The following is a 23818-nucleotide window of genomic DNA, read 5'->3' on the forward strand; positions in this document are numbered from 1 at the left end:
AGTACAGATGCAGTCGTTGCTGTGGGTAGTGGTGCTAGGACGCCGTTATATGCTGTGTGGGTTAAGCTTGTCACTTTTTTCTTCTGGCCAAGGGCTGGGATGCCTTATGTCCCACATGCCAACACCTGAGGGCTGTTGAATAGGAGCCTTTGAGCCAGAAAAACCACATACGGCCTTGTAATTCTTCCAAAAAGCTTTCTTCTGGGGGAGGTTTGCTTGGCAAGAGAAGGCCCCACCTCAACACTCTGGGCTTTCGCTGTGGACTCTGCTCGCAGAGAGGCGCGGGTGGCCGTCCTGCCTCAGGAAGCTCAAGCTAGGAGAGCGCACACAAACAAATCCCACCCTCCTTCGTGCCTTCAGACTGCGGGGTTTGCCTCGCTCGGCCCCTGGCAGGAGGCCGTACCGGTACGGCTAGGCACACGCCGAGGGGCCGGGCCCTGCCGGCGGCGGGGGGCCGGGCGGCGGGGGCCGCCAGGTGCCCCTCAGCGGGGAGGCGGGCGGCCCGGCCGCGGGCGCCTCTGCCGGGGACGGGCGGCGTTGCCGCTCCCCGTGCCGCGCCTCCTCCGCCCGGCAGCGAGGCGGGCGGGCGGAGAGAGAGGGGCTCGCCGCCGCTCGGGAGCTGTCGCAGCGCAGCCGGCGTCGGCGGCAGCCGGACCTTCCCCTCCGCCCCCGGTGCCGTCCCGCAGCCCGCCTTGCGGCGCGGCGGTGGGGGAGCGCCTCCGCCACCGCTGCCCGCCCCGGGCCGCCTCGGCGGCCAGCCCGCGCGGCTGGAGAGCCCCGCCGGCCATGGAGCTCTCCCTGCGGCTGCTCCTGGCGTCCTGCCTCTCCCTGGGGGCGGCCGGGGAGTTTGACAGAAGGTAGGCGCTGGCTCCCGCGGGGTGGTCGGGGTGGCCGGCCGGGGCAGGGAAGTTGGTGTTTCCTCGGGCAGGTCGGAGCCCCCCCCCGGGGAGAGCGGCGGGAGCCCGGGCTCTTCTCCCGGGCGGGCTTCGGCGCCTGTAACGGCCCGCGGGCTCCTAACTGCCACCAGAGCGCCGGGGCGCGACATGGCGGCGGGGTGTGTGTGTGTGTCTCGGTACCGGCCACCCCGGGGCTGCCTCCCGGCGAGGCGGGGGCGGCCGGAGCCCTCGGCGGGACTCGTCTCGGCCCTCCCGCCCCCTCAGCCGAGAAGAGGTGCCCGCGGGCACGGCCGAGGGGCCAGCGGCGGCCGCAGGTCGGGGAGAGGGGGCGGCGGGACCCGGTGCCGCCCCCCGGGGTTCCCCGGGACGGGGTCGCTCGTCCCCGTACCCTTGTCCCGCGCATCGCTCGGCAACCTAAAACGTGGGCTCGGGTGGAAAAAAAAGTTTATTGCCCCGGCAGGGCTGCGTCCTGCAAGAATTAAAAAAAAACCAAAGCGCTTTGCGTGCTGTAAAAACAAAATTAGCTTATTGACGCCTCGAGGCACTTGAAACAGAACACGGCGAAGGCTGCCGCTCAAGTTTTAACATGAAAAAGGAGGTGGAAGCGAACGCCCGGGGAGCGTGCGCCTGGTGGGCTGCGCTGAGCCGCGTCAGGTGTAGCGAGCGGCTGCGGCGGCGGAGGTGGCGTCGCGGGGGCTGCCAGCAGCCCGCTGCCCAGCGCGGCAGGTCCGCGGGCGCCTCCGTCGGGCAGCGCGACCCGCTCCCTCCCCAGGGGTCTCTTCGGGGGACGTGTTCAAATGCGGCGTTCGCGGGATTTCGGCTTGTCGTTAAAAAACAGTAACGAATCGTGACAACGCTTTGTGATTGCGTGCGGCTGTGGTGTCTGCTCCTTGGAACAAGGGAAGGAAGGCTACAGCTCTGCTTTTGTATTTAATTTCTGTTTAACCGTTCAGGAAGCTTTTGTTTTGATTTTTTTTTTTTCCCTTTAACGTTTCAGCGGGAAAATTTGGCTACATATTGTGAAATAAACCAGTGCTGAAACTTTATGGTGGTGGTTTATTCCATGTTATAAATTCTATGTTTCAGACTTCTGAAATTATTCAGTACCAGCCTGGGAGTGGCAGCAGTGAGCACATTGCAAAGCCTGTCAGCTTTTTCAAGCTTTACAAAGTTACCATAATTATCTTTTCCCCTCTTTGCCTATAGTCATTTACGTTTTCTGAACTAAACAAAGTGTTAACGATAGAAATATCATAGATTCATCTTAGAGCAGTTACTGTTTTCAAGAAAAAGGATATATATCTCCATGCAGGAGAGGTTTTTGCTGGTCTTTGTCTTCTGTTTTTCTTGATGTAATTTTAGCTACTTTCGGAACATTTCACCAGACTTTTTTGAACTGTCTTGTTCAGGTGGCCCAGACAAATAGTCTCCTCCGCAGGACTGTGTCGATTTGGAAGTAGAATTGACTGCTGCTGGGGTTGGGCCCGATTGTCCTGGGGACAATGCCAACGTGAGTATCATTGCTGCTGGGGCTTCTAGTCACTTGTAGAAAAGGCTTGTACACACCTAGTCATGTCTTTCGCACATTCACGGACATTCTTACAATGCAGGGCTTAGGCTTTTGCACGTGTGAGTCTGACTTACTTAGAAGGATGTTGTCACGTTAAAATTTTATTATTAGCAGTACTAAAAATGATTGTAATCAAGTAAGGTAAACTTTAGTTAGGGCAATGAGAATTTGGGAGTTTCTGTTTGGTTTCCGGTTCATTTCATGCACTGGTCTAATAGCCTGGCGTAACACTACACTGTGTCATGTTACAAGCACTGCAGGGCGAGAATATTTGCATCCAAAAAGGAAACCCAAATTGCTGATATTTCACTTAGAAACTCAATGGAAATGTTCCAGTTAGTATTAAGTTCAAACATTCTTTCAGTAACCCCAAACTAAGGGAATAAATCCCCCTGACAGCATCCTTTTACTGGGTCACACGTGAAGGGAAACATCTCTGAGATTCTCACATCTATCTAGAATCTTTGATGTAATTGCAGGATAACCAAGTAGATAAGTCTTCATCATTAACTACATCTCCAAAAGGTATTCTGTGGTGGTAGCTAGCACTATGTAGAAGTTAAAATTGTTAGGAGTATCTTAGAGACCTCAGCTTCTTAAACTTACTGGGAACGCTCGCTCATGTGTTTAACAGTGCATATGTGAGTGATATCCCCTAAGTTTTTGCAGGAGCGAACCTATAAATATTGGTCCTCAGTTTTTTTTTTTATTTATGTGCAAATGTCTGCAAACTAAATCATTTTCTGCCAAGCCATTTTTAAAGTAAAGCAGGTATTAAATACTGTAAGTTGCTTAGTCTGCAGGGCAGTGACTGTAGGTGGCAAATATTAGGCAAAAGATAGAAATAGCATTGGCAATGCAACTGTAGACTCTCGGCAAAGGCTTTGTTCAAATCTGTAAACAGCAAGACTGGCTTTTTCCTTCCCAAGTGTGTTAAAAACCCACAATGTTTAATAGGTATATAAGATGACTGGTAAAAAAACAGTGTAAAGTACTTTTAGGACATAACATCCCTGATACTGTTTTTTGATGCATAGTTCTCAGGTTGATATCTCTCAGGCCATAGATTGTTTTGATTTTTAGGGCTCTAACTGATAACAAGTAGTTCTTTCCTTGGGTTGAATGTTTATAGAGAAAGAAGGAGAATGTGAAGTAGGTTGATTGAGGCTACTCCAGAGATGATAGAATCTATGTCCATCTTTCATAATGCAGTTTTATTTGAAAATCATTGAGCATTTAAATATTTGAGGCTACAAAGGCTTAACTGGCAAGTGTTAATAATTCACATTGTTTAAAAAAAAAAAACCAAACAAACCCCAAACAAAACCAAAATAACCCAGAACACTAAAAGGGTCTCACTGTGGCCCTTTCCTTAGAGAAGTTGTCTCCTGTGTTGTGACCATAAATTGCAGCTCATGTTTAGGTGGAAGTCAATTTCTTGCTATTACCAAGTCTGATTTGGGGTTGCAATTTTATGATTTGGGAGACAAGAATAACATAAAGTGATACTATTAAAAGATTCATAACTAAAAGTTGAAATTACAAAAGTAATAATACAGAGAAAGTATTTTTTATTTTTTACTCTTTGAATTTTGTCAATAAGGTCATTTGTAGTGCCAACTTTTTCAGATACTGTAAATACTCTTTTTTTAAGGCTAAAGCTAGGTGAATTCTCACCTCCTTCCACTGCATTTTAGTCCATTATTCACAGATTTGTTCTCCATGCACATTTCCAAGAAGTGCAGAGATGGATTTTATGTGGTCATCTACAGTAGCTGGGACCAGACTTTCAAAAGAATACAATTATTATTTAGGTATCTAAATGCATTTTTTTCCCCCATTCTTTCACACACTGGGTGCTGATAATTTTTGAATCACTGGTTCAGAAGAGTCTCAGATATTTGGGTGAAGGCCTTATTAAAAACTTATCAGGTCCTTCTAGTTTTCAAATGGGAGCCAAACTCTTAGCAAAATAAAGCAAAAAATCTGCCCCAGTTGTAGGTGATGAAAATTCCAGTCATATCACAGAGTGGGAGATTACGCTAAATGAAAGTGAATCTTTCTAGTGCTTGCAGCCAAATAGAACATCTGTAGTCAACTCTCCACCTTGGGAATGTGGCATTCAGTATGAAGGATTAACCTGGCACGGAAGGCAGCATTCCTGACCTCAAAGGAAAACTTGAGTATTTTACTGTACAAAGGGATATCACTGAAAATTTTCCAAAGAGCCAAGTACACAGTTATTTCTCCTACTTTCTCTATGGAGAAGAGCAAATCTCCTAGTCCTATCCCCAACATGAGTGGCATAAATACATGTCAAACTTCATCTACTAAATGTACATTTTCTTTGCCATTTCTAGAATAAATTATATTTACATGATGAAAACAAGTATAGAGTCAGGCTTAAAAATCTGGAGTGAGACCCAATTTACAAATGAGTCCAAAAAAGAAGCTGCAAATATTCAGGCAATAATGCTGAGCTCTTTATTAGTGAGCTTGAACTGCTTTTCTCAAACTAGTTTGAGCCATCCTTGGCGTGCCTGCAAGCGCTACAGCACCTTTGGACTCTCACCTGCTTACTCATGTCTAATTTACTATGTAGGCACTAATTACCTCTGAATTTATCTTTCTGACAACAAATGTAAGGTGAGAGCCATGCTGGAGCCAGAGTGTAGCAAGAATATAGGGTCTGATACATGACAGCGTTGACCCTGTTTATGGAGACCTCTGAACCATGGTAAGCCATGGGCAAGTGCTTGCTGACTGTATACATTTTCTGCTGTCCAACTGAGCTGCTCCACCAAACACATGTGGGCATGTCTTCTGCCCATGGCTACTGAGAAAAAATGTGTTAGTTTAAACCAACTATGTGATTTAAGGTAACGGTTTAATTGTGATGGATGTTTATATATAACCTGTATATGTCAGCTCTAACAAGGTAGGAGTGTGGCACAGCTGACAAGCAGTAACTCACTAAGCCTTGGTAACTCAGTGTTCCTGATCTTCCATCCATAATCCATCCATACAGTTGCAAATGGAAACTGAACTGTGTTAGCTAAACTCGCTTTTGTGAAGTGTGGAGTAATTCCTTTTATGTCCCTTTGACTGACAAAGGAGTGCAAACAGAGCATAACCGTGCTTACTGCTGCTTAGTAATGAAAGTCAGCATAACTCGGCTGTCTTTTTCACTCTTATGAACATGTAGGAAGAAGTTGAAGTCAGGCCCCTCCTTTAATTTACACTCTTCCTTTAAAACATCCTCTGTCTCCTGTTAATAAATTACACCAGTCAAGACTTGTACGTGTAAAGAAGTGCATGTAGGTCTGATCTGTCTGTAAATTTGCTTCCAAACACTTTCAGTGTCAGCTGTAGCATCTTAGTTAGTAGAAATATTCTCTCTTCAGTGACATGAAATTGCCTTTCCAAATGCCCTTCCCAATTCCAGCAAATGCACTTAGAAGGTGCGCCTCCAACTGAAATAATCAAGAACTTTGAAAGAGGTTGGATTTTTTTTTTCTTTCTTGCAGGTTGTGAACACCAAAGTGAGATCCGTGTTTAGGCAACTAGATCCATTTTGAGATTGATACAAATATAGCCATATTTTCAAAGGGGCTGAACAAATATAACTCAAATTCACTGTCATTTCTTACTCCTTGTGAACTGAAAATCCATCCACACTTATTTAGTGTCCTAATGTAGATTTAGAACTGTGGATATATTCCATTGCTAACGTAACTAAGTAGCTTTTCTGAGGTTTTGATCTGGTATATAAACCAGGTTTATTGGTTAAACCCAGTGTGTAGAAAGGCTAATTTGGAAGCAGCAGAAGTGTTGTTTAAGCAACAACTCTTAGTTCATGTGAAGTAACCTCATCACATGATCAGCTGATCCTTTACACTGATGGACTCACAACATCAGTGCTTTAAAGTTAGATGTTAAGTATCCCAGTTGAAATCAGTCCAAAAATCCCATGTTGTTGCCCAGCCTGCAGGATTTACTTGCACCTTGATAAGTAGTAGTGGGAGTAATAGCTGTAAGTGGGAGTAATCACACAAAAGCCTACTTCTGTGAAAAATGGTATGTTGACAAAGATGAGATGTGTGTAAAAATAGGGCTGTTGTCTTGCATTATTATGTGTTATTGTTGTGCATGCAGCAAAACTATAACCCAGAGCAAAAGTGAGGGTAGAAAGAGTTTCTTCTGGATTTCTTCTCTCAGAGTAGGGGATTTTGACTTCCTACGGCAGAGCGTTTTTGGTGAGAGCAGATACCAACAGTACATTTTAAGTTCATAACTCCTTTTGCACTGTGAGTCACCTGCATCTGTGGTACTGAGCATGTTGTCCTAACCCAGAACCCATTCAATGGGTTTTAAAGCATACAGGGAATACCAGGTTGGGGCATGCATCACTGCATGCATCGTGCACAAAACGCACTTTCTGTGTGCCAGCAGAAAAAAATTGCCTTAGGAAGTTGATTCAACTCTTTTTTTTTTAATGTTTTAGTCAGCATTGATTTCCATGGTTTGAAATACCTGGGAGAAGAGAATTTCCAGCAGTGGTAGGGCTGGAGCTCAGTTCTTTGAGCTGAATGAGAAATGTCAAGTGCAGAATAGAAAACAGTCATGTCCGTTCTTGTATTCTAGCTACTGTAGTCTAGGAGACCTGCTGAGGCCTGTCATCTCCTAATAAGATGTCTGTGACAGTATTCTGCAGGGATGGCTGTCTTCCTGAGTGTTTCTCAAGGAAAGGATAATCTGGGCCTTGTTGTCCAAGTGTCTCTGCTAGCTAAAGAGGTAGTCTAAGCAGCAGGAAGGTCCTTGGAACTACTGCTGACTGACCCTCGCTGATAATCTGGTGTACAGAAATCAACTGTGAATATATACTTGCGTACTGAGCTCTGGAACCTGGTTAGCCTATCAGAAAACTAAAATATGGGATAAGAGATGCACTCATGTCATGGAGAGACTTATGTGAGTAGTAGTGTGATGCTTTTTTTTCTTCAGTATGAAAGTGGAAGTTCTTCCCTTCAGTCTCCAGCAGGCCATGGTAGGGGTTATCTGAAAAACAGTTCTTTGTGGACGTTTTTGCCACTAATCCATCTTGGTTCCCTGGAAGTTACTCTTAGAACTAATGGTCTCTACCTTCCTTGCTTTTAGCTGGCTTGCAAATATCTCTGTAGTTCTTTCAAAAGCTAGAAAAATGGTTTCCACATGCGTGTGTCATTCATGAACAAAATAAACCCGCTTTGTACTTGGCTGCATGTCTGTTTGTAATTGATTTGTATGCTAGTTATATGTAGTCAAGGTACACTAAAGATGTAGGCTGCTTTTTGCTTCAAAATTTCAGCTGCAGTTTAACAGCCAAGAACTGTAGAAAGAGATACTACTTTAACATAGATTTAAAAGGTTAAGCAAGATTTTTTTAAGAAAAGCAATATAAACCAGCTTGAATTCTCATTCTGCATTACAGTTTGGACAACTCCTTTGCTAGAGGTGATGGCAAAAATTGTTCCTCTTGCTGTGTTCACATATATACAAAACAGAAGGTTGGATCTGCCGTTTCTATAAATGGATGCAGATCCACTGTCAGATCCTCTGTTGGCATGAGTCTGCATGACTGTTGGAGTCAGCAGAGGGTACACAGATTTTGTCTGGTGGACAGAAAATTTGACCAACAGAAGATGCTTGACAGGAATAAAATCCCACTGGACATGGATTTTTACAAGTAGTGATGTTATTTTATTACCTCACTTCAGTGTTGAATTCTTCTTAAATGATAACAAAGTCTATAAAGTTTGTCTTGAGAAGGGGTTGTGAAGATGAGCGTGCTCTTTCAGAGCATCCATCTGTTGTAACTCCATCTGGTTATCTCCCTGTGCTGAGGTTTGAGTGTTCTGCCTAGGGAGCAAAACCAGAATAGGTCAGCAAAGTAGTTTCCCACCACCTTACACTAAAACCATGAGAATTGGCTTAAAAGCCTAGGGACAGAGCAATCAAGAAGGTATACAGTAAAATAGCCCATTAGTAAAAGTATAAGTCAAGCCATCAGTTTACACCTCCCCTTAGCATTGTGTCATTAAGAAATGTAATTGAAGGATGTCAGCTTAGCATTTAGGTTTAGTCAAACCTAGTAGAAAGCATACTGTTTCAGGAGGTTCTTAAGAGGACCTGCAAAAGAGAGAGGGGAGCTTGTACAAGCTGATATAGCAGATGTAGGCGTAACCAAATGCTTTGCTGGGAACTGTGCATGCTGCTGCCTTCTTACAACAGTTGTGAAGAAACTTACAGTGCCTGTGCTGCTGCTCCTGTCCTGTGTATCTGTACTGTGCAATCTATTTACAGCGATGCAAGGTGGTGGTGGTTGGGGGGGCGAAGAGGTGGCTGTGCTCTCATTGATGCCTAGAAGGAGATTTTGTATAACCAACGATAATGTTGATGGGAGTTTACCCATATAAATAATCTCATACATCAATGGGAGAAGAGGCCATGAGCTGCTTAGGACTTCTGTTTCTTGCACATAACAATGCTTTCAGTGGAAATGGCAGTTCTGTATAGTCCAAGATGCACAAAAATAAAACCATGACAAGCCATGAAAAGACTGGCTGCCAGGAGACTGACCTACTACCAGAAACCTCCTTAAAGTAAATAAATGTTTTGTTACGGAATTTGTGGTTCCAAGACTACAGTCTGTATTAATGCATTGTGTTGGCAATGTTTAATTAATATTGATATGCAGTATGTCTGCTTCTTAAAAAATGACCAATATTTTTGTGCATCCCTGGTACTTTTCAATGAAAAGACGTTTTATACAGAATTGCAATACTACTTTAATACTGCTATGCAAGAAAAAATGAGGTTTTGCTATTTTTATTCAGTTGGTGTTTGTTGGGTTTTTTTTTCAGTTTAGAAGCTTTATGCTTTTAAAGTAGTTATGACTTTACTACGTTAAAGATACAGTATCCTTTTCTACTTCCCCACCGCATCCCTTCTGCACTTCATACATAGAATAATAGTTTTGCTGTCCAGTGTTTCCCAAGGAAATCTTAACAGTAACATGATTTGACCATTTACAACTGTAGTGTATTCGTATTTGGAGCTTCTCTCGAAGCCCAGCAACAACTTGGAGAGCCTCCCTCAGCTGTAACAAATGCTAAGGGACTTTCTGGTTAAGACTAATTTAAACTATTATAAGTTGCAATCATAGCAAACCCTTAAGTGTTGGTCACATAGTGCTTAAAATACTTGTTGCTTAAGTCCCAGTGTTTTATAATAAGGCTATGTAGCCTAACAAGCCATGCTGCTAACATTAATTTTATTGGCAAATAAATTGATTTAAAATAAGCCCGAAACATAAATCTGTGTTTCCATCTTATTTAACTTTTGTAGCATTCCTAGTTTCATATGGTAGTAAGAGCTGAAAAGGTCTCTAAGCATTAGTTTTAATTTAGATGACATTCAAAATTTAAACATTATAAAAATGACCAGTAAATTTATATGCCAGCATGTTTATTGGTTGCAGATGTTCAGATACTTATAAATGGGTGTAATTTTAATTACTCTCAAATTAGCATCCAGATGCTAACCGTGTATGTTTGCTCTGTGGAGACACAACATTAAAAATATATACCTATATTTAAATGAAAGGATACTGTCTCTTTAAGAAAAGCATTTATGTTCTGTTGATGGAAACATTGGACCTGAAGTGTGAAACATGAGAATTTTTACAACTATGTACCATATGAAACATGACAAAGTGTAGCTCCTTATTTGATTGAATAAGAATAGCATCACGTCATTATATTTAATTACGCTTATGTATCAGAATGTGTTTGTTAAATCTCATAATGAAATACTGATGTAAGGTATTTCCATTTTTAAATGTGTACCAGAATTTTTTTTTATTTCAGAAAAGCTCTGAATGTTGAATGTGTGTTAAGTCTCCAGGAATGTAACAAGTTGATAAAAACCCCAGCCAAGTCCATCCTCCTTACAGGAAAAAAAAAGCTCGAATTTCTTTTTTTGGATATTTGTTTTGCAGCTTTCTACGTCTTAAGGCAGAGAATAGCCAGCCTAAGGTGCCAGCCCAAAGGTTAGCTGAACATATTTCTTGAAATAATTTTGGCAAGGTTATGGCTTGGAGTTACGGCCTCTAAGTCATAAGTTTACGTGAAAACTATAATACGTGACAAGAAGATGTAGATGTTCTTTTATTTTTTTCCTTCTTTAAACATTCGATTTGGGGAAGATGGGGGGGAAGGAAATTAACAGGGCTGTTTTATCCCAGTTACCTATCTGATGAGATATTTATTGCACTTTTCCCTTTTCCCTCTTTTCCTTTTTCTTTATTTTACCCTCAAGCCCCAGGCAACATTTTTTCCTTCCTGCAAATTGTTTATACTCCCAGCATCATATTTACAAGCTGTCAGACTTAGGAGCCCTAATCTGCTTTCACAGTATTGGATCACATGCAGTGGGAGGTTAGTTTGGGATGGCTGAAGCACTTATTGCCCCCCAGTTGCCTGCTTTGCACCTCCACTACAGGTTGTCATTCCCACAACAGGGAAACTTTACAGCCCCTGCTCTACAGCCGCGTACAACCTGGCATGTTAGAGCAAAATGAAATCAACACAGCTCTACCTTGGTACCCAGGGCTGTAGTCCACTGCTGCTTAGGAATTGACATGTCTTGTTTACTTATCCCTGTGGCGGGCGTACCAGTCTTTAGAAAGGGGAGCAAAGCAATCAGCTGTTCATCTGTCTGTGAAAGTCATCTTTGTTACTGTGATACAGTAGTTACTCTGCTGAAGCCAGTGGGTGTTATATTCTACTAAGCAAAATAGCAATAGGGCCCAGTTTGTTTTCTACCACCACACACAGAAACACTTACGCTAGCCTGCTTCTACCTGCTGGAATTCAGGAGACACACAGAAAGATTCAGGTAACAAACAGGCATTTGAGATGATAGAGTACTGTTCTTCAAGCAATTACCATGAGCCACACGAAATGCAAACATGAAAAGATTGACAAAGCATGAAATATTTATTGCTTTTCTAATTTTGCATTGCGTTAGATCAAATTTTCACTGTTTTTTAAAAAGAGTATTTAAGTGCATAAGCATTAGATTAACTTTCACTGACTTCATTAAATCCTATTGATTTCAGTGTTACCCATGCTTTAGTTATGCATGCTTTTAAGAGCTTTTTGGAATAGCAAGGCATTCATGAACTAGGGCCTGGATTTGTCTATGCAGTTTAGAAATACATTTGGCAGCAGTCATAGCCAAGCAAAGAATTCAGTGCAATGAATAGCCCACACTGGTTGCAGTTTGTCATGTTAATGTGCTGTTACCAGAATCATATGTGCAAACTGAGTAACTGATTTACCCAGGCAAATGTAGTAGTGGTGCATGAAAAATTAGGAGCCGCTTACTTAATGGAACTTTATGTTTCAGATGGAAGCTTAAGCATGCATTTTGACAACATTTGTTATCATGAATGTTAAAAATAAGTGAAAGTAATTTGTGAAAAAATATTCAGGCATTAGTTACTACCATTTTATCTGATGATATTATCGGTCTGTAGTTACAGAAGTTGGTCAAGGACATTTATTATCTTTCAAAAAATAGAGTAAGGAATGTTTTGCATATGAAATTATCTGAAAATTAATACCTAGTTGCCCTAGTTAGGCTTATTAAGTGCTGCAGAGATGTATGTTGTGAGTGCTAGTACACTTATTTGGGAAGCAAAGTTATTTTTTTCAGAAGTAATTATGTAATGTGAGTTATGGGTATGACATGTTTTGACCACCTACTGGTAACTGTGTGGTAGGTTAAGCTTTATGCATTCTCCTGCATTTGTATGTAGTTGAACAAAAAAAGAAATATGTACCTCTGAAAGAGCTGCAGTGATTTATTTTACAAATTAGTTCATACCTTTGGGATCCTAGATCCAAATTACTGAATAAGACAGATTTATTTTCCTGAGTGTGTGTTTATGCAATTGCATAATTTGCAAAGAATTGTAAAAAGTAAATGGAAAGAGACAGACGTGAGCTGAAGCTGGCTCTGAGGAAGAGAAGTAAAGAACTTGAGGTTGTGTTCTGTTAGCACCACAGGAAAAAGGGAGCCAGTTTCAGGTGAAGAAGGAAACATATAGGAAAGTTTGTTTCACCAACATGCAAGTCTTGTTATAAAGTTGGCGCTGGGGGAATGTAAGTAGCGATCTTAAGATTGGAAGTCTGTTCTGCATTCAGCAGTCTAAGAGGATCCAATAAAGGTTTGTGAAGCTAAAGAGTATGTAATCATCTCTGGGCTGATGCACAAATTACTTTCTGTGTTTGAGCAAACTGGATTTTAAGGAGCTGGGATTTAGAGTCAGAATAAATAGGGGGCTATATGTTACTTGGGAAGAGAGGGGAGAAGCAAGGCCGTTCAGGCAGATGGTCAGCATAGTTTGTTTCAGATGCAGGTGTTCTTATGCATATTCTTAGAATTCAGAGAGGTGAAAATAGAAGTTCAAGGACAGGTTGGACATCTGCAGTCTGGCATTTTGAGGCAGATTTGAGTGGAGGGATGCAGAAAGAGCAATTAAGGACTTTGAGAGCAACTTCTGCCAATGAAACCCTCTTGTGGGCATCACGCAAGAAAGAAAATGCAGGGAATAAGAAATAACTATTAAGGAACAGAAATTAAGAGGCAAAGCACAGAAAAAGAATGTAAGAATTATACAGAGAATTATACGCAAGGCTCTTTTGATGAAAGATGTAGCTAGGAGCACTGAAAAAACAAAGAAGAGTTAAACTGGTAGAGATACTCCACTAAGAAAGCTCAGGGATTTCCACTGTTGGCCACAAATGAAGAGGAAGGAGGAGTTAGGCAGGTAGGAACCAGGCAGTGCAACCGTCTGATTAGGATTCCACCAAACAGTGTTTGGTAATTAAGAAGTAAATCATTAATGTTAAAATTCTAGATGAGAAGGAATAGAGGAGACAGCATGTGTTGGTCATCCATGCCCTCAAAAGATGGGCATCTTAGTGCAGAGGAACTGACAAAACCTGAGGGGGACTTCCAAAGTGGTTCCAAGGAAGCTGTGCAGGGGGAAAATACAGATGAAATTTAAAAAACCCGAGCATTATAGACCCATAATGAATTGATTGAATGTGTTTTTAATTTATTGTTTTTATGCAACAATTAAAAAATAATAATTCAGAATATTGAGTCCTGCTCACATACCACCAGCAGCTAGTAGTGGTTGGGAAGATTGGTGGCTTCTGGCTTTTACACAAGCATAACACATGTTAACAGCATGTGCATTTCACCAGAAATTCTTTCTCCCTCTCTCCCACACTTGGAAAAAAAACCTCAACCCTAAACCCAAACCACTCATTCATGTTTCAATTCCTTGTGTTATTTTCACAGGAAGTTTAATTTGTCCTGAAGTTTAAGTGAGACTTAAAATGTGGTATTGATCATCTTATTTTGGAGGAAAAGGTAGTTCTTGCCAACCTTTAAAATAGGTGCTCTGTTAGATTTATGGCCAAATAAAAGGCTTTAGGATACCTCCTTGACTCCATTTAAGTCAGTGGGAACTGAGACAGAGCAAGTCTTCACATCCGGTGCAAAAAAAGAATTTAAAATGATCAAACTGAAATGAATAATCAGGAGACCAGAGTTTATTTGTTGATATCTCTTGAATGAATTGGGCAACAAAATGAAATGGAAAGTTTAGTTGTAGTTTATTCTATGGCCTAGATAAATAAGCAGCGGTTGACTAAAGATGAAAATAGCTGTGCTTAGGATTTCTTTCTCTCTCAGTCCATGTTACTACCCAATGGGAATTTAAATGTTTTCAGGGAGGAATCCTTGGAGAAATGGTAGGTCTTTGTTGATATTGATTCAACAATAAATTAGCAATCTTGTTTTTAGTGGCGTTTGTCTATACAAGTGTACTTTTAACTTTTGTTTAAAACAATTACTATTATAAAGAGTAGAAAGTTTTTGCTTCTTATTGGCAACCTTTTCAGACTCTTATCTTCTGGACTTCATTGCCTTACGTGTGTAAGAGAGTGGCTTTCTCAGCCTGATGTAACTCTCCACTGTCTACATTTCCTTCTTGCCTAGTAGGGAAGCGAGTGTTACGTAGCAGACTGAAGTCCATGGACATGGCTTGTTTCAGTCATTGTAAATGTTAGTTGATGGGAGAGAAATGATGTTCTATTGGTTGTTTTAGTCGGTTGTGGGGGAATTTTTAAATTGTCAAGATGCAAAGAATATTAGTTGGGAGACTTTTTTCCCCACTACTTATGAATCAATGTGTTAAAAAAATGGATAAACTCCATGTGTTTGTTTGTGACCAGAGTAACTGAAATATTCTATTCTATCTGTAATTTTGCAAGAAAATAAGTGGAAAATTCAAAGAAAAAACCCAGTCACATCAGCATATATGGTGTATGCCTAGACTCATACAAACAGCTGAAATAACTGCCTGCTATTAAAAGAAATGCTGAAAGGCAGGCTCAAGCTTATTTTTATACCTGGATCTCACTGTTGACCGTGCTCAAAGGAAACCCTTTGGGCAGTCAGCAAGTGTTACCTCTGCTGTGGTGCAGGGGATGCTCTTACTCTGGAGAAGGGACCATTTGCAGGCTGCAGATGAGAGCCCGAGCCAGCCCACCTCTCTGGGCCCAGGGACTCCGGTAAAGGTCAGTCGGAAGGGCATATAGATGTGGCTGGTGGAACCACAGCCAGGTGTGTGGACTTGGCTGAACGCTGTCTGCTTCTGAAGCCCTGAGGACTGTGCAAAGCCACCCCCCTGTTCAAGTTAATGGGAGGATATACAAATTGCTTGGTGAGGGTGGCTTGATTCCTGATGGGAAATATTGTGGGACGTATCTGTGGTGTTAGCTGAGCTTACTGCAAAGCACTTTTCTCTCACGTATAGAAATTCTTCATTGTATTGAATTTCAGCAGCTGTGTATAAATGAGATGCATAATACTTAAGTAGCCAAAGTGCACAGAATGTACTCTAATAACTAGGATTTCTGCAAGTGTGGTGTTTGGCAGCAAACATAGGTTTCCAAATACCTGTTTAATGTGCAAAAAAGCATTTTATGATGACTTTGGCTTTATCGATAGTGATTTATTTGCGAACCGTTAGGAAGCTTCCCTTGTGGTAGTAGAGATTCTGAAGCTGTAGACTGCTGAGGGGCTGAGATCTCCTTTAACTGAGACTTTTAAAAACAGAGGAGAGAGGTATCTGTCATGTGATTTAAATGCATTTCTTAATTATATCTTGAGACTAGGTGGTAGACTAGATAAGGAGTTACTGACCTGTGTGTCATACAAGACATTAAATACTGCCTAGTATGGAGCTACGTTTGTTGAGATGTATTGGACTAGATGATCTCTTGAAGATCACATAGATCCGATTGCTTGATTTAGTAACAAGCCCTATGTTGCATGATTCATATCTGTAGACAGTTGTATATTATTTGTTTTAAACAAATGCTAATACATATTTTTTGTTCTAGTATGGTATCTGACCTATGTGGTTAACTGAGAGAATTAAGCAAAACATCCAATTCCTAATATAAACGTATTTGACCTTCTGAATTAGAGGAACATTTTCATTTTGAAATGAAATGAAAATCTCATTTATTTCATTACTGAATTTTATAAGGCTTTTCTTCTTCAAGTGTGAGAACTTTTATCTCTATCTGAGCTGCTGCTAATTTATGATCTATGCAATTGAGGGAGGGACCAAGACTTTTTTAAAGTCAGCTAAACTAAAGTTGCCACAGGTTCAGCTACTGAACTGTAACACTTCACACCAAGCTGATCCCATGGTGCTTTGTGTTTTTTAAAGAGTAATTATTACCTAACTGTATCCCACTCCACAATATGGATTTTCTGTAAAGTGTGGTTGAGATTTCATGGAAGCTTTCAAAAACATAGTAATTTATCTACTGTAGTTTAGATCACATCTTTTTTCCCAGTGACTTCAAAGTCATGAAGTTGGTCTTCACAGTCTGCATTTTGCCACCATCTCCTCTAATTAGACTTGGGTCTATGATGTCAGGAAGATAAGAGTCTCAGTGCCTAAATGGGCTCTTACTCAAAGAAGATCTTTTTTCCTGCTTATGACCATAGTGATTAAAAAAGCAGTAATTTTTTCCAGGCACAATGTTCTAGAAGTTCTTCTTCAGTCAAATCTGTCCATTACCCAAGGGCATACTTTTTGAAACATACCTTTTAGTAGTCTAAGCAACCCCTTTCCCAAATGCTTTAATTGAGAGTTGTTTCTAAATCTGAATCCCATTTCTTTCTTTCTGGACAGTGTTTAATGAAAAAAAAAATATCTTGCATTAACTAGAAACATTCCTCTCTGTTGCCTTTTAAGATATTCCTTAAGACAGTTTTAGAAAAGAGACTGCACCGTTGTGTTAGGAAGATCCGTCAAGAGCTGTGCTGTAGATTTAAAACAAGGTTTTATCTTCTTGGGGGATATCACTGGCCATATATATGTGTGTATATATAACGTTTAAACAAAAAAACGCCCTGATAACAAAGGGCAAATGCAGTCCTAAAACTGGAGCAAACTCCTACGCCAACAGTTGCTTCTGTGGATGCATTTGTGGGAATTGCTGATTCTGAATGCTTTCAATCTTAATGGAGAAGATTTTAGAACATCAGAGATATATTTGCATAGTTCTTCCGCAACCAAAACTAATCTCTTGTTCCTTTTTTAATTTTGTTTAATTCAACTCTGTTGAACAGCTTGGCTAGAATGCAAGCTGCGTTTTTGAGTGCCTTCTGACAGATTTCTGTTAAATTATATCCTTAATACATGCAGTTTTATGATACAGCCTGTTGTCAGATTAATTAATATTACAGCTGGATCTAGTTAGTTACTTTGCAAATTCCAAATGATACTGTTAGTTTAGAAAATGAACTTAAAGCCAGGGTAAATAGTAAATCCTGATTACAGGATATTCAAGTTATGTCACCCTCTGATTTCTGTCTAATTTGTGTCCATCTTGCTTGAACAGTAAGCTCACCAGAATTTTGCATCTGCATTTTTGTCATATAATGATAAACAACATTTTAGAGGATAGCAAATGGTTTAGTTTTCCAGTAGGTTGAAACAGTATGTTTAGTATAGAAAGACATTTCTAATAAAAAAAAGACTTGGAAATGTTGTTTAAAGATTTCAGCTGTAAAATGTTTTCCAGAGTTAGGCAGGATTCATTGCACTCTACAAATATTCCTGTTAGCTAATTCTACATCAGTAGAAATACATTTGTGCATGAATTCTTACATTTTTTGAAAAGCAATGCTTGTTTTATTATTGAAGTTTTAAAAGCTTGTTTTATGAATTTTATTTGTGTTATATTGAGAGAGGTACCAAAAAATGGCTTCCAAGCTGTTATTTCTTGGAGTTCTGTGTTTATGCTCCATTTGGGGAATTAGAAATTACTTGGCAAATTTGACTGTGGAAGCAGAGTAGACCGTAACTTCACATTCCGAGACTATATCTGTATAGCAGGTTGGGTAATAAATGCTTGAAATGTTCTGAGTAGAAGTAATTTGGATATGTGCAGTGATAAAGCAGCATACTACAGTTGGTGTTGCTTTTGCTTTTACCCAGTCCTTTTTTCCTCCAAAAGAAAAGAAAAGAAAAATAATTCCCATGCCAGAATCCAAATACCCAAAAGGGAGAGATTTAGGCAAAACATTGCTTAATAAGGTGGTAAAGAGTGTTGCCTTATAGTCAGAGGAAAATGGTGAATGCCGGGATCTGTGCTACTGCCTGTCGGTGACTGAACTATGGTTTTGTTTGTATGTCACCTATGACACTGATGTACGTGTTTTCTATATAGCTGGGGCATATTCCAGGTTTACCAAATTCCGTGGCATGAATCATAGTATATATATACACATAGAGAGAGCAAGTGAAGGCACAGTGTCTGCTTGCTGATGAGGTATTAAAAGAGTTTAATATCCCAGAAACAGCAGAATGAAATGTTGTAGAAAAATAGACTACTACTAAGTATCTCGCTCTTCCCACATGTATTGGGATGGTGGTTATTTTTGGAGGTGCACCTGATGTTGGAACAGTAGTAGTTGAAGCATATAATGATGCTGAAGGGAGGAACATAAATGGTACTATTTGTTAGCTCATTGCCATTTGTTTCAAAGTAAAGCGCTGTCAGCCATGACTGGAGTGGAAGAATAATGAATATTCCTCTATTTGCAGCTATATGTCAGCCAGGATGCAAACACGGTGAATGCATTGGGCCAAACAAGTGTAAGTGCCACCCGGGATACACTGGAAAAACCTGCAACCAAGGTAAGAAAGTGAAGTCCAAGACAGAGAATTTCTTCTTGAAATCATAGAAGTATTGGTCCCTCTCCCTCCAAATGCTGTGTGTGTCACCTGCGTTTATAGGGTAATGAACTCATAGACCAAGCTACTGTTGTAGCTATTCTGATATTGGGACTGACATTTGTAGAGACAATGACATCTGCAGTGGGATGACACAGGGGAAAAATTGCTTTCATTCAGATTAAATCAATGAGATTAATGTAAAGTATGTATTTACATGCTCTCCTGAATCTGAATCAAATTATTTAAATCTTGTGGTCAGGATTGTTATTTCATAAATTCACAATTTTCAGGTTTGGATAGTGAAATAGTATTTGTTTAATTAAAAAAAAATTCATTCATGCATTCCAGTTTTTGTGTTTCTAATCCTGAACTACCTAGGTAGCAATAAACTGGAGTGCATACTTCAGAGTTGGAAAGATGAAGTGTTCTCATACTGAATTATCAATATAGTTTCATTGTAGTTTCTTTGCCAAAAATGATCTCCAAAACATGTAATGGTATAAAGATCATAGAGTATAAAACAGAATTGTAATACACGATTTATTAGACTTTGGTGCCGAAGACATGTTCACATGCAAAGGTATCTCAATAAGACTGTTCTCTTTTCCAGTTGTCTCAGCCTGCAGGAAAAGTTCATATGTTTTCTGAGAGTGCTGAGGAAGTACGGTAGAAAAGTGTGATATTTAGAACTATGTTGCTGTTCAGAAATGTACCCTGATGTTTGCTAACCTTCTTTTGATGTGTTGATTTTAAAGTGAATTATTTTCTTTTAAGAAAGTTATATATTTATTTTCAGATTTACTAATCCTTCCAAAACTGATGTGGAAATGAATGTTGTATTTTTCAGTTTTGTTTTAAGTTTTATTTATTCTGTCACCTCTCAGATTATCCTGTCTCCTTTTCCCGTTACTCTGGTGTTGTGGTAGTTGTTAAGATTTTATTATTCTGCACCTGTTTTGGACAGTCTGGAACTTTTTTAGAAAACTGTGCAGTGAACTAACAGTTGTTATGTGTATATGTAACAGTTTTTACACATACTAATTCATAATATCAAGAATGCTGTGCAAATTGCTGGAGGCTGCAGTCTTGAACTAAGCTATTCACTTTCCACTAAATACTAAGGAAGGAAAAAAATGTGGTGATAAACGATTAAAGGAAGCCTTTTAGGCAGTATTGATCAAATATTCTTGCATGGTATTGGTGGCAAAGTTGCGATGGCAGATGTGCGTGAGGTTTCTGAGATGCCTTTTGACTGTGGTGTCCCAAATGTACACCAGTTCAGGTGACTACAACCTATATCTCTTCTATTGTATGGTGAGACCCTTGTGGTGTTCCTGGGGTCAGGGTATGCATTCTTGCCATGTGCCGATTCCATGTTAGGATGAGACCTGGAAGTGTATAGTGGATGCAGAGTCTGCTTTTGCCGGGAAGAAATTCAAATCGCACAGGTTAAGTGTGACCTGTGTTGTTATGCCTTAATATAGCACCTGTCCTGTTCAGTCCATGGGCCATCTTTCTCACTTCTGTTCTAGAATAGTAATTCTCAATAACAGAAAGTAATGGTGTTGGCAGAAGAAATGGTAGAGTTCCCCTGCAGAGATGGAAGTCTTTCTAGGATATGTTGAATGGTGCTGGGCTGTATGCTCAGGTTCTTGGTGAAAGGCGTTCTTTGAGTACAAGCGCTGATAAACAGGCTTTATGTCACATCTTCTCATGGCCCTCGTGGATCAAGCTGTATTCCAGGGACCAATCCAAGAGATGAACCCAGCCTCACAGCAGAACTGTTGAACCCTGACTGTGTGATGATGCCTGGATGCTTGCCCTTTTCCAGTGGCACTGCAGCTGCTGTGGCAATCTAGACCTTGCTTTAGGTCACTCAGAAGTTAGGATTAGCTGATACTTCTTTTATTTTGTCTCTGTCATCAGCAATTAAATTGCAGTGACTTTGCACAAGAGCTAACCATGTGCTCTCCCTACAGCATTCAAATCTCCTGAGCGGCTTTAGTGTTTCCCTTCTAGCTTTTTGATCCCAGGTTTACAGCTGTAACCAGTTAAGAAAAAAGCTGAGCAACTCAAAAGAAAATAGTCTGTGCCAGCTCTCTAATTTGTAGTGATAATAATGGAACTAATACTTCTTTCAAAATGTGTTCATCAGAAAATTGATACCTGCTCTTCAGTAAGACCTATTTTCACAGACAAATAAAAATAGTTGAAAACTTGTGATTTTTGCTGGCAGTCTAAAGCATATGCAGGTTAACTTTGTGCGGCTGGGAAAGGTTGTCTTTATGCAAAGAATGTAAGGCTGCTTTTCTGTATAACTTACTGTCCTCTTACCCTCTTTGTTCCAGGAGCGTGATGCAAAGTTTGCTACTTTCTGGTTTTGTAATGCAATTCTTGTCAGCACTTGAGAGAGAGAGAGAGATATGATTTTTTTTTTCTAATGATGACGTAATGCATATTACAAAGATCTGGTAATTTCGTTTTTATTATGCCTTCTTCCTATCCTATGAAGATGAGCAGCTATCTACAAGTCCACCTGGTCAGAGCAGTGCAGCACTTCTGTTCCGCCCCCTGGATCATCATGCAAGAAATATAGCATCAAGGGGTGAGATGGTCCTGTACTTCAGGTGGCGTGCTCCTTCTACCTGCACGGCTTGAAACAGTAATACAATTTCTTGCAAAGGGGTTGGAGGCTACCAGACTGATGGCTGTGATGCAAAAGCTGAACCTGCAGTGTCATTAGCATGCAGAGCAAATAACTGATTGTATTTCCTTGATGCTGTGTGTCTGTGTTCTGAAAAGGCTTGACTCTCCACCATACTCATGATTGTAACTTGCTTTTGTTTGTTTCCTCTGCTCTTCTTTCAGGGCCTGCACTTTTTTTTTGTTTCCAAGTTCCTTTGTAAAGTGAGAGCAATGGAAATTGTTTATCAGGTTAGATGAAGACAAAACTGTGATTTACATAAAGCTGGAAGTTGCAGAAAATGAGGGTGGTTAATGTCTGCACTTGGCAGCTGTTGATTAATCAGACTAAGTGATGTGAACAAAACTCTCTTAGGGTGATACAAATCTCCTGTCATAATTTTGACAGGTTTGACAGGTAGTGTGATGGTAGTTGCTGGAAATGAAAGCTGATCTACTGTTTATAATATGGTGATAACAGTTTAATTTTTTACTTGGTTTCTGGTCCCTGGTTTCCTGTTTTCAAAGTCTGAGTAAATTTGGTATTGAATATTTGACCTCTGTCTTGCCTGATCCAAGTTAGCTAATAGCCAGAAAAAGGCAGAAAAGGTCTGAGTGCTGGAGTCTTCTGCAGAAGGTAATTAAAGAAAATAGCAGTGTGTATTGCATCTTCCTAGGAAGTGCCCCATTGTTAAGTGTGTGCTCAAGTCGGTCATTATTCAGGATCATGTGTGGTGCCACACAGTAGTCAAAGAAGTCACATCCAGATTTGCCACCATAGCACTCTTGTCCTTTCCTTGCATTCACATTTTAATTTCATTTCTTTAAAAATAAAATACTTGTGCTCAGCAGCCTGCACTTATGTTGTAGACCTGCTTTCCATAGTGCCCGAAACTGTCAGTCTGCTTTCATGTACAGTACTGTCTTTATGTTATTTTGAAATTAAGAATGCTGGGTTTGCTTTGAATGTACAATTGTAGGCAACATGGGGATTTAAGGCAACATGGGAATTTAAGTGGTCGAACAATGAAATTCTCAAGTGCAGGGCAGTGAGTGGACGTTCCCATGAAGAAATTAATGGAATTTGTTAAACTTTTTAATAATGTTGGGCTTTGTATTTTAAATTCCAGTGTGAGATTAAAAGTTGTTTTATATAGAAGAAATAATGATATTTTATTAAGAATAAAAACGATGCTAAAGTGTTTTTTTATTAGCCTTTGAGTTTATACATTTAGCTTTCAGGGTGTTTTTTTTTTGAGGAAACTTCTACTGTTTTCTTATTTCCTCCTTTGATGCATCGACATTTATACTGAGATGTCTTCATAGATGTTGCCTGAAATACACAATTGATAAGTAACCAGCATTTGTTCAAGAGGTGTGTTGCTACGGCTGATTTTTTGACTGCTAACATTAGCCTGAACCTGTTCTTGAAAAAATAGACCTTACTTAAGGAACAAGAAACACACAAACTGATAGAGTGTATAAATAACTGGAATGTTTCAGCGTTCCTCCAGTCCACGTGCAGTACATCCAGACTCTTCTTAGGGCAGCATGCTGTTACGGATTGTGGGTGCCTGGAGGTGGATCAAGAGAGCTGTCAGTGTATTCATACAGGCCTTTATGTAGAACCAGTAGGACCTGCCAGTTATTGTAAAATGTGCCTCCTAGGAAACTGAGTGGTGCTTGTTGTGCGATTTCCGAGTATGTGCGTGTCTGCTGGTGAAAAGAAGAAGAGTTGCGTTCTGGGGAAAATAAGATGGGCTGAGCAGTATGCTCTAACACACCTAACCTATCTGCAGGCTGGCTTCTCTCTTAAGCGGCCACAGCACTGCCAGTACTTGTTTTCCTAAACTGTAGCACTCATTCTGACTCCACGGGGTTAAAAACATCTTTCTCTCAATAGGTAATTTCAAAGGCAAAAGTGAAAACCCACGACACATGAGGTTTAGGTTTAAGTGGAGTTGTGCTAACAGCCTATTTCTGCTGCCTTGTGACCTTAGCTTTCTGTTAATGTCAGCAAGGTTAAAAAACTTGAACTTTTTCAAGGCACAGGCATTTTACTTTCAGCATGTTTTTTAAGATGTGACTCAAAAGCTGATGTTGACAGCATTTTTTGACAGGCAGAAATAGAATGAAGCGAAGACAATAGAAATAATTTAGTCAAAATTCCACAAATGAAAAGCGTGTGATGTGATATCCTAATACAGTTGATTGCACCTACTTTTTAAGATCAGGTTATTCTCAGAGTATGTTACTAATAGCTGTCTACTTGTCAATACCAGAGCT

General features: G+C 40.4%; 1 protein-coding gene across 4 annotated transcripts in view; it reads left to right on the top strand.

Moving 5' to 3' along the window:
- Positions 1 to 567: 567 nt before the first annotated feature.
- The window catches only part of NPNT (nephronectin), a 55090-nt gene continuing 31839 nt past the window's right edge, over positions 568 to 23818 (top strand). Inside the window, exons 1-5 of one of the 4 annotated variants that reach the window (XM_075032424.1) lie at positions 568 to 857; positions 2306 to 2406; positions 10505 to 10555; positions 18719 to 18811; positions 21363 to 21455. In XM_075032424.1, coding sequence (XP_074888525.1) covers positions 787 to 857; positions 2306 to 2406; positions 10505 to 10555; positions 18719 to 18811; positions 21363 to 21455 — 409 coding nt within the window. In that variant the 5' untranslated portion in view covers positions 568 to 786. The remainder of the gene's footprint in view (positions 858 to 2305; positions 2407 to 10504; positions 10556 to 18718; positions 18812 to 21362; positions 21456 to 23818) is intronic. The other 3 variants (XM_075032440.1, XM_075032431.1, XM_075032450.1) reach the window with 3 other exon arrangements.

The sequence above is a fragment of the Buteo buteo genome, chromosome 1 (assembly GCF_964188355.1).
Source record: "Buteo buteo chromosome 1, bButBut1.hap1.1, whole genome shotgun sequence".
Classification (NCBI taxonomy): Eukaryota; Metazoa; Chordata; class Aves; order Accipitriformes; family Accipitridae; genus Buteo; species Buteo buteo.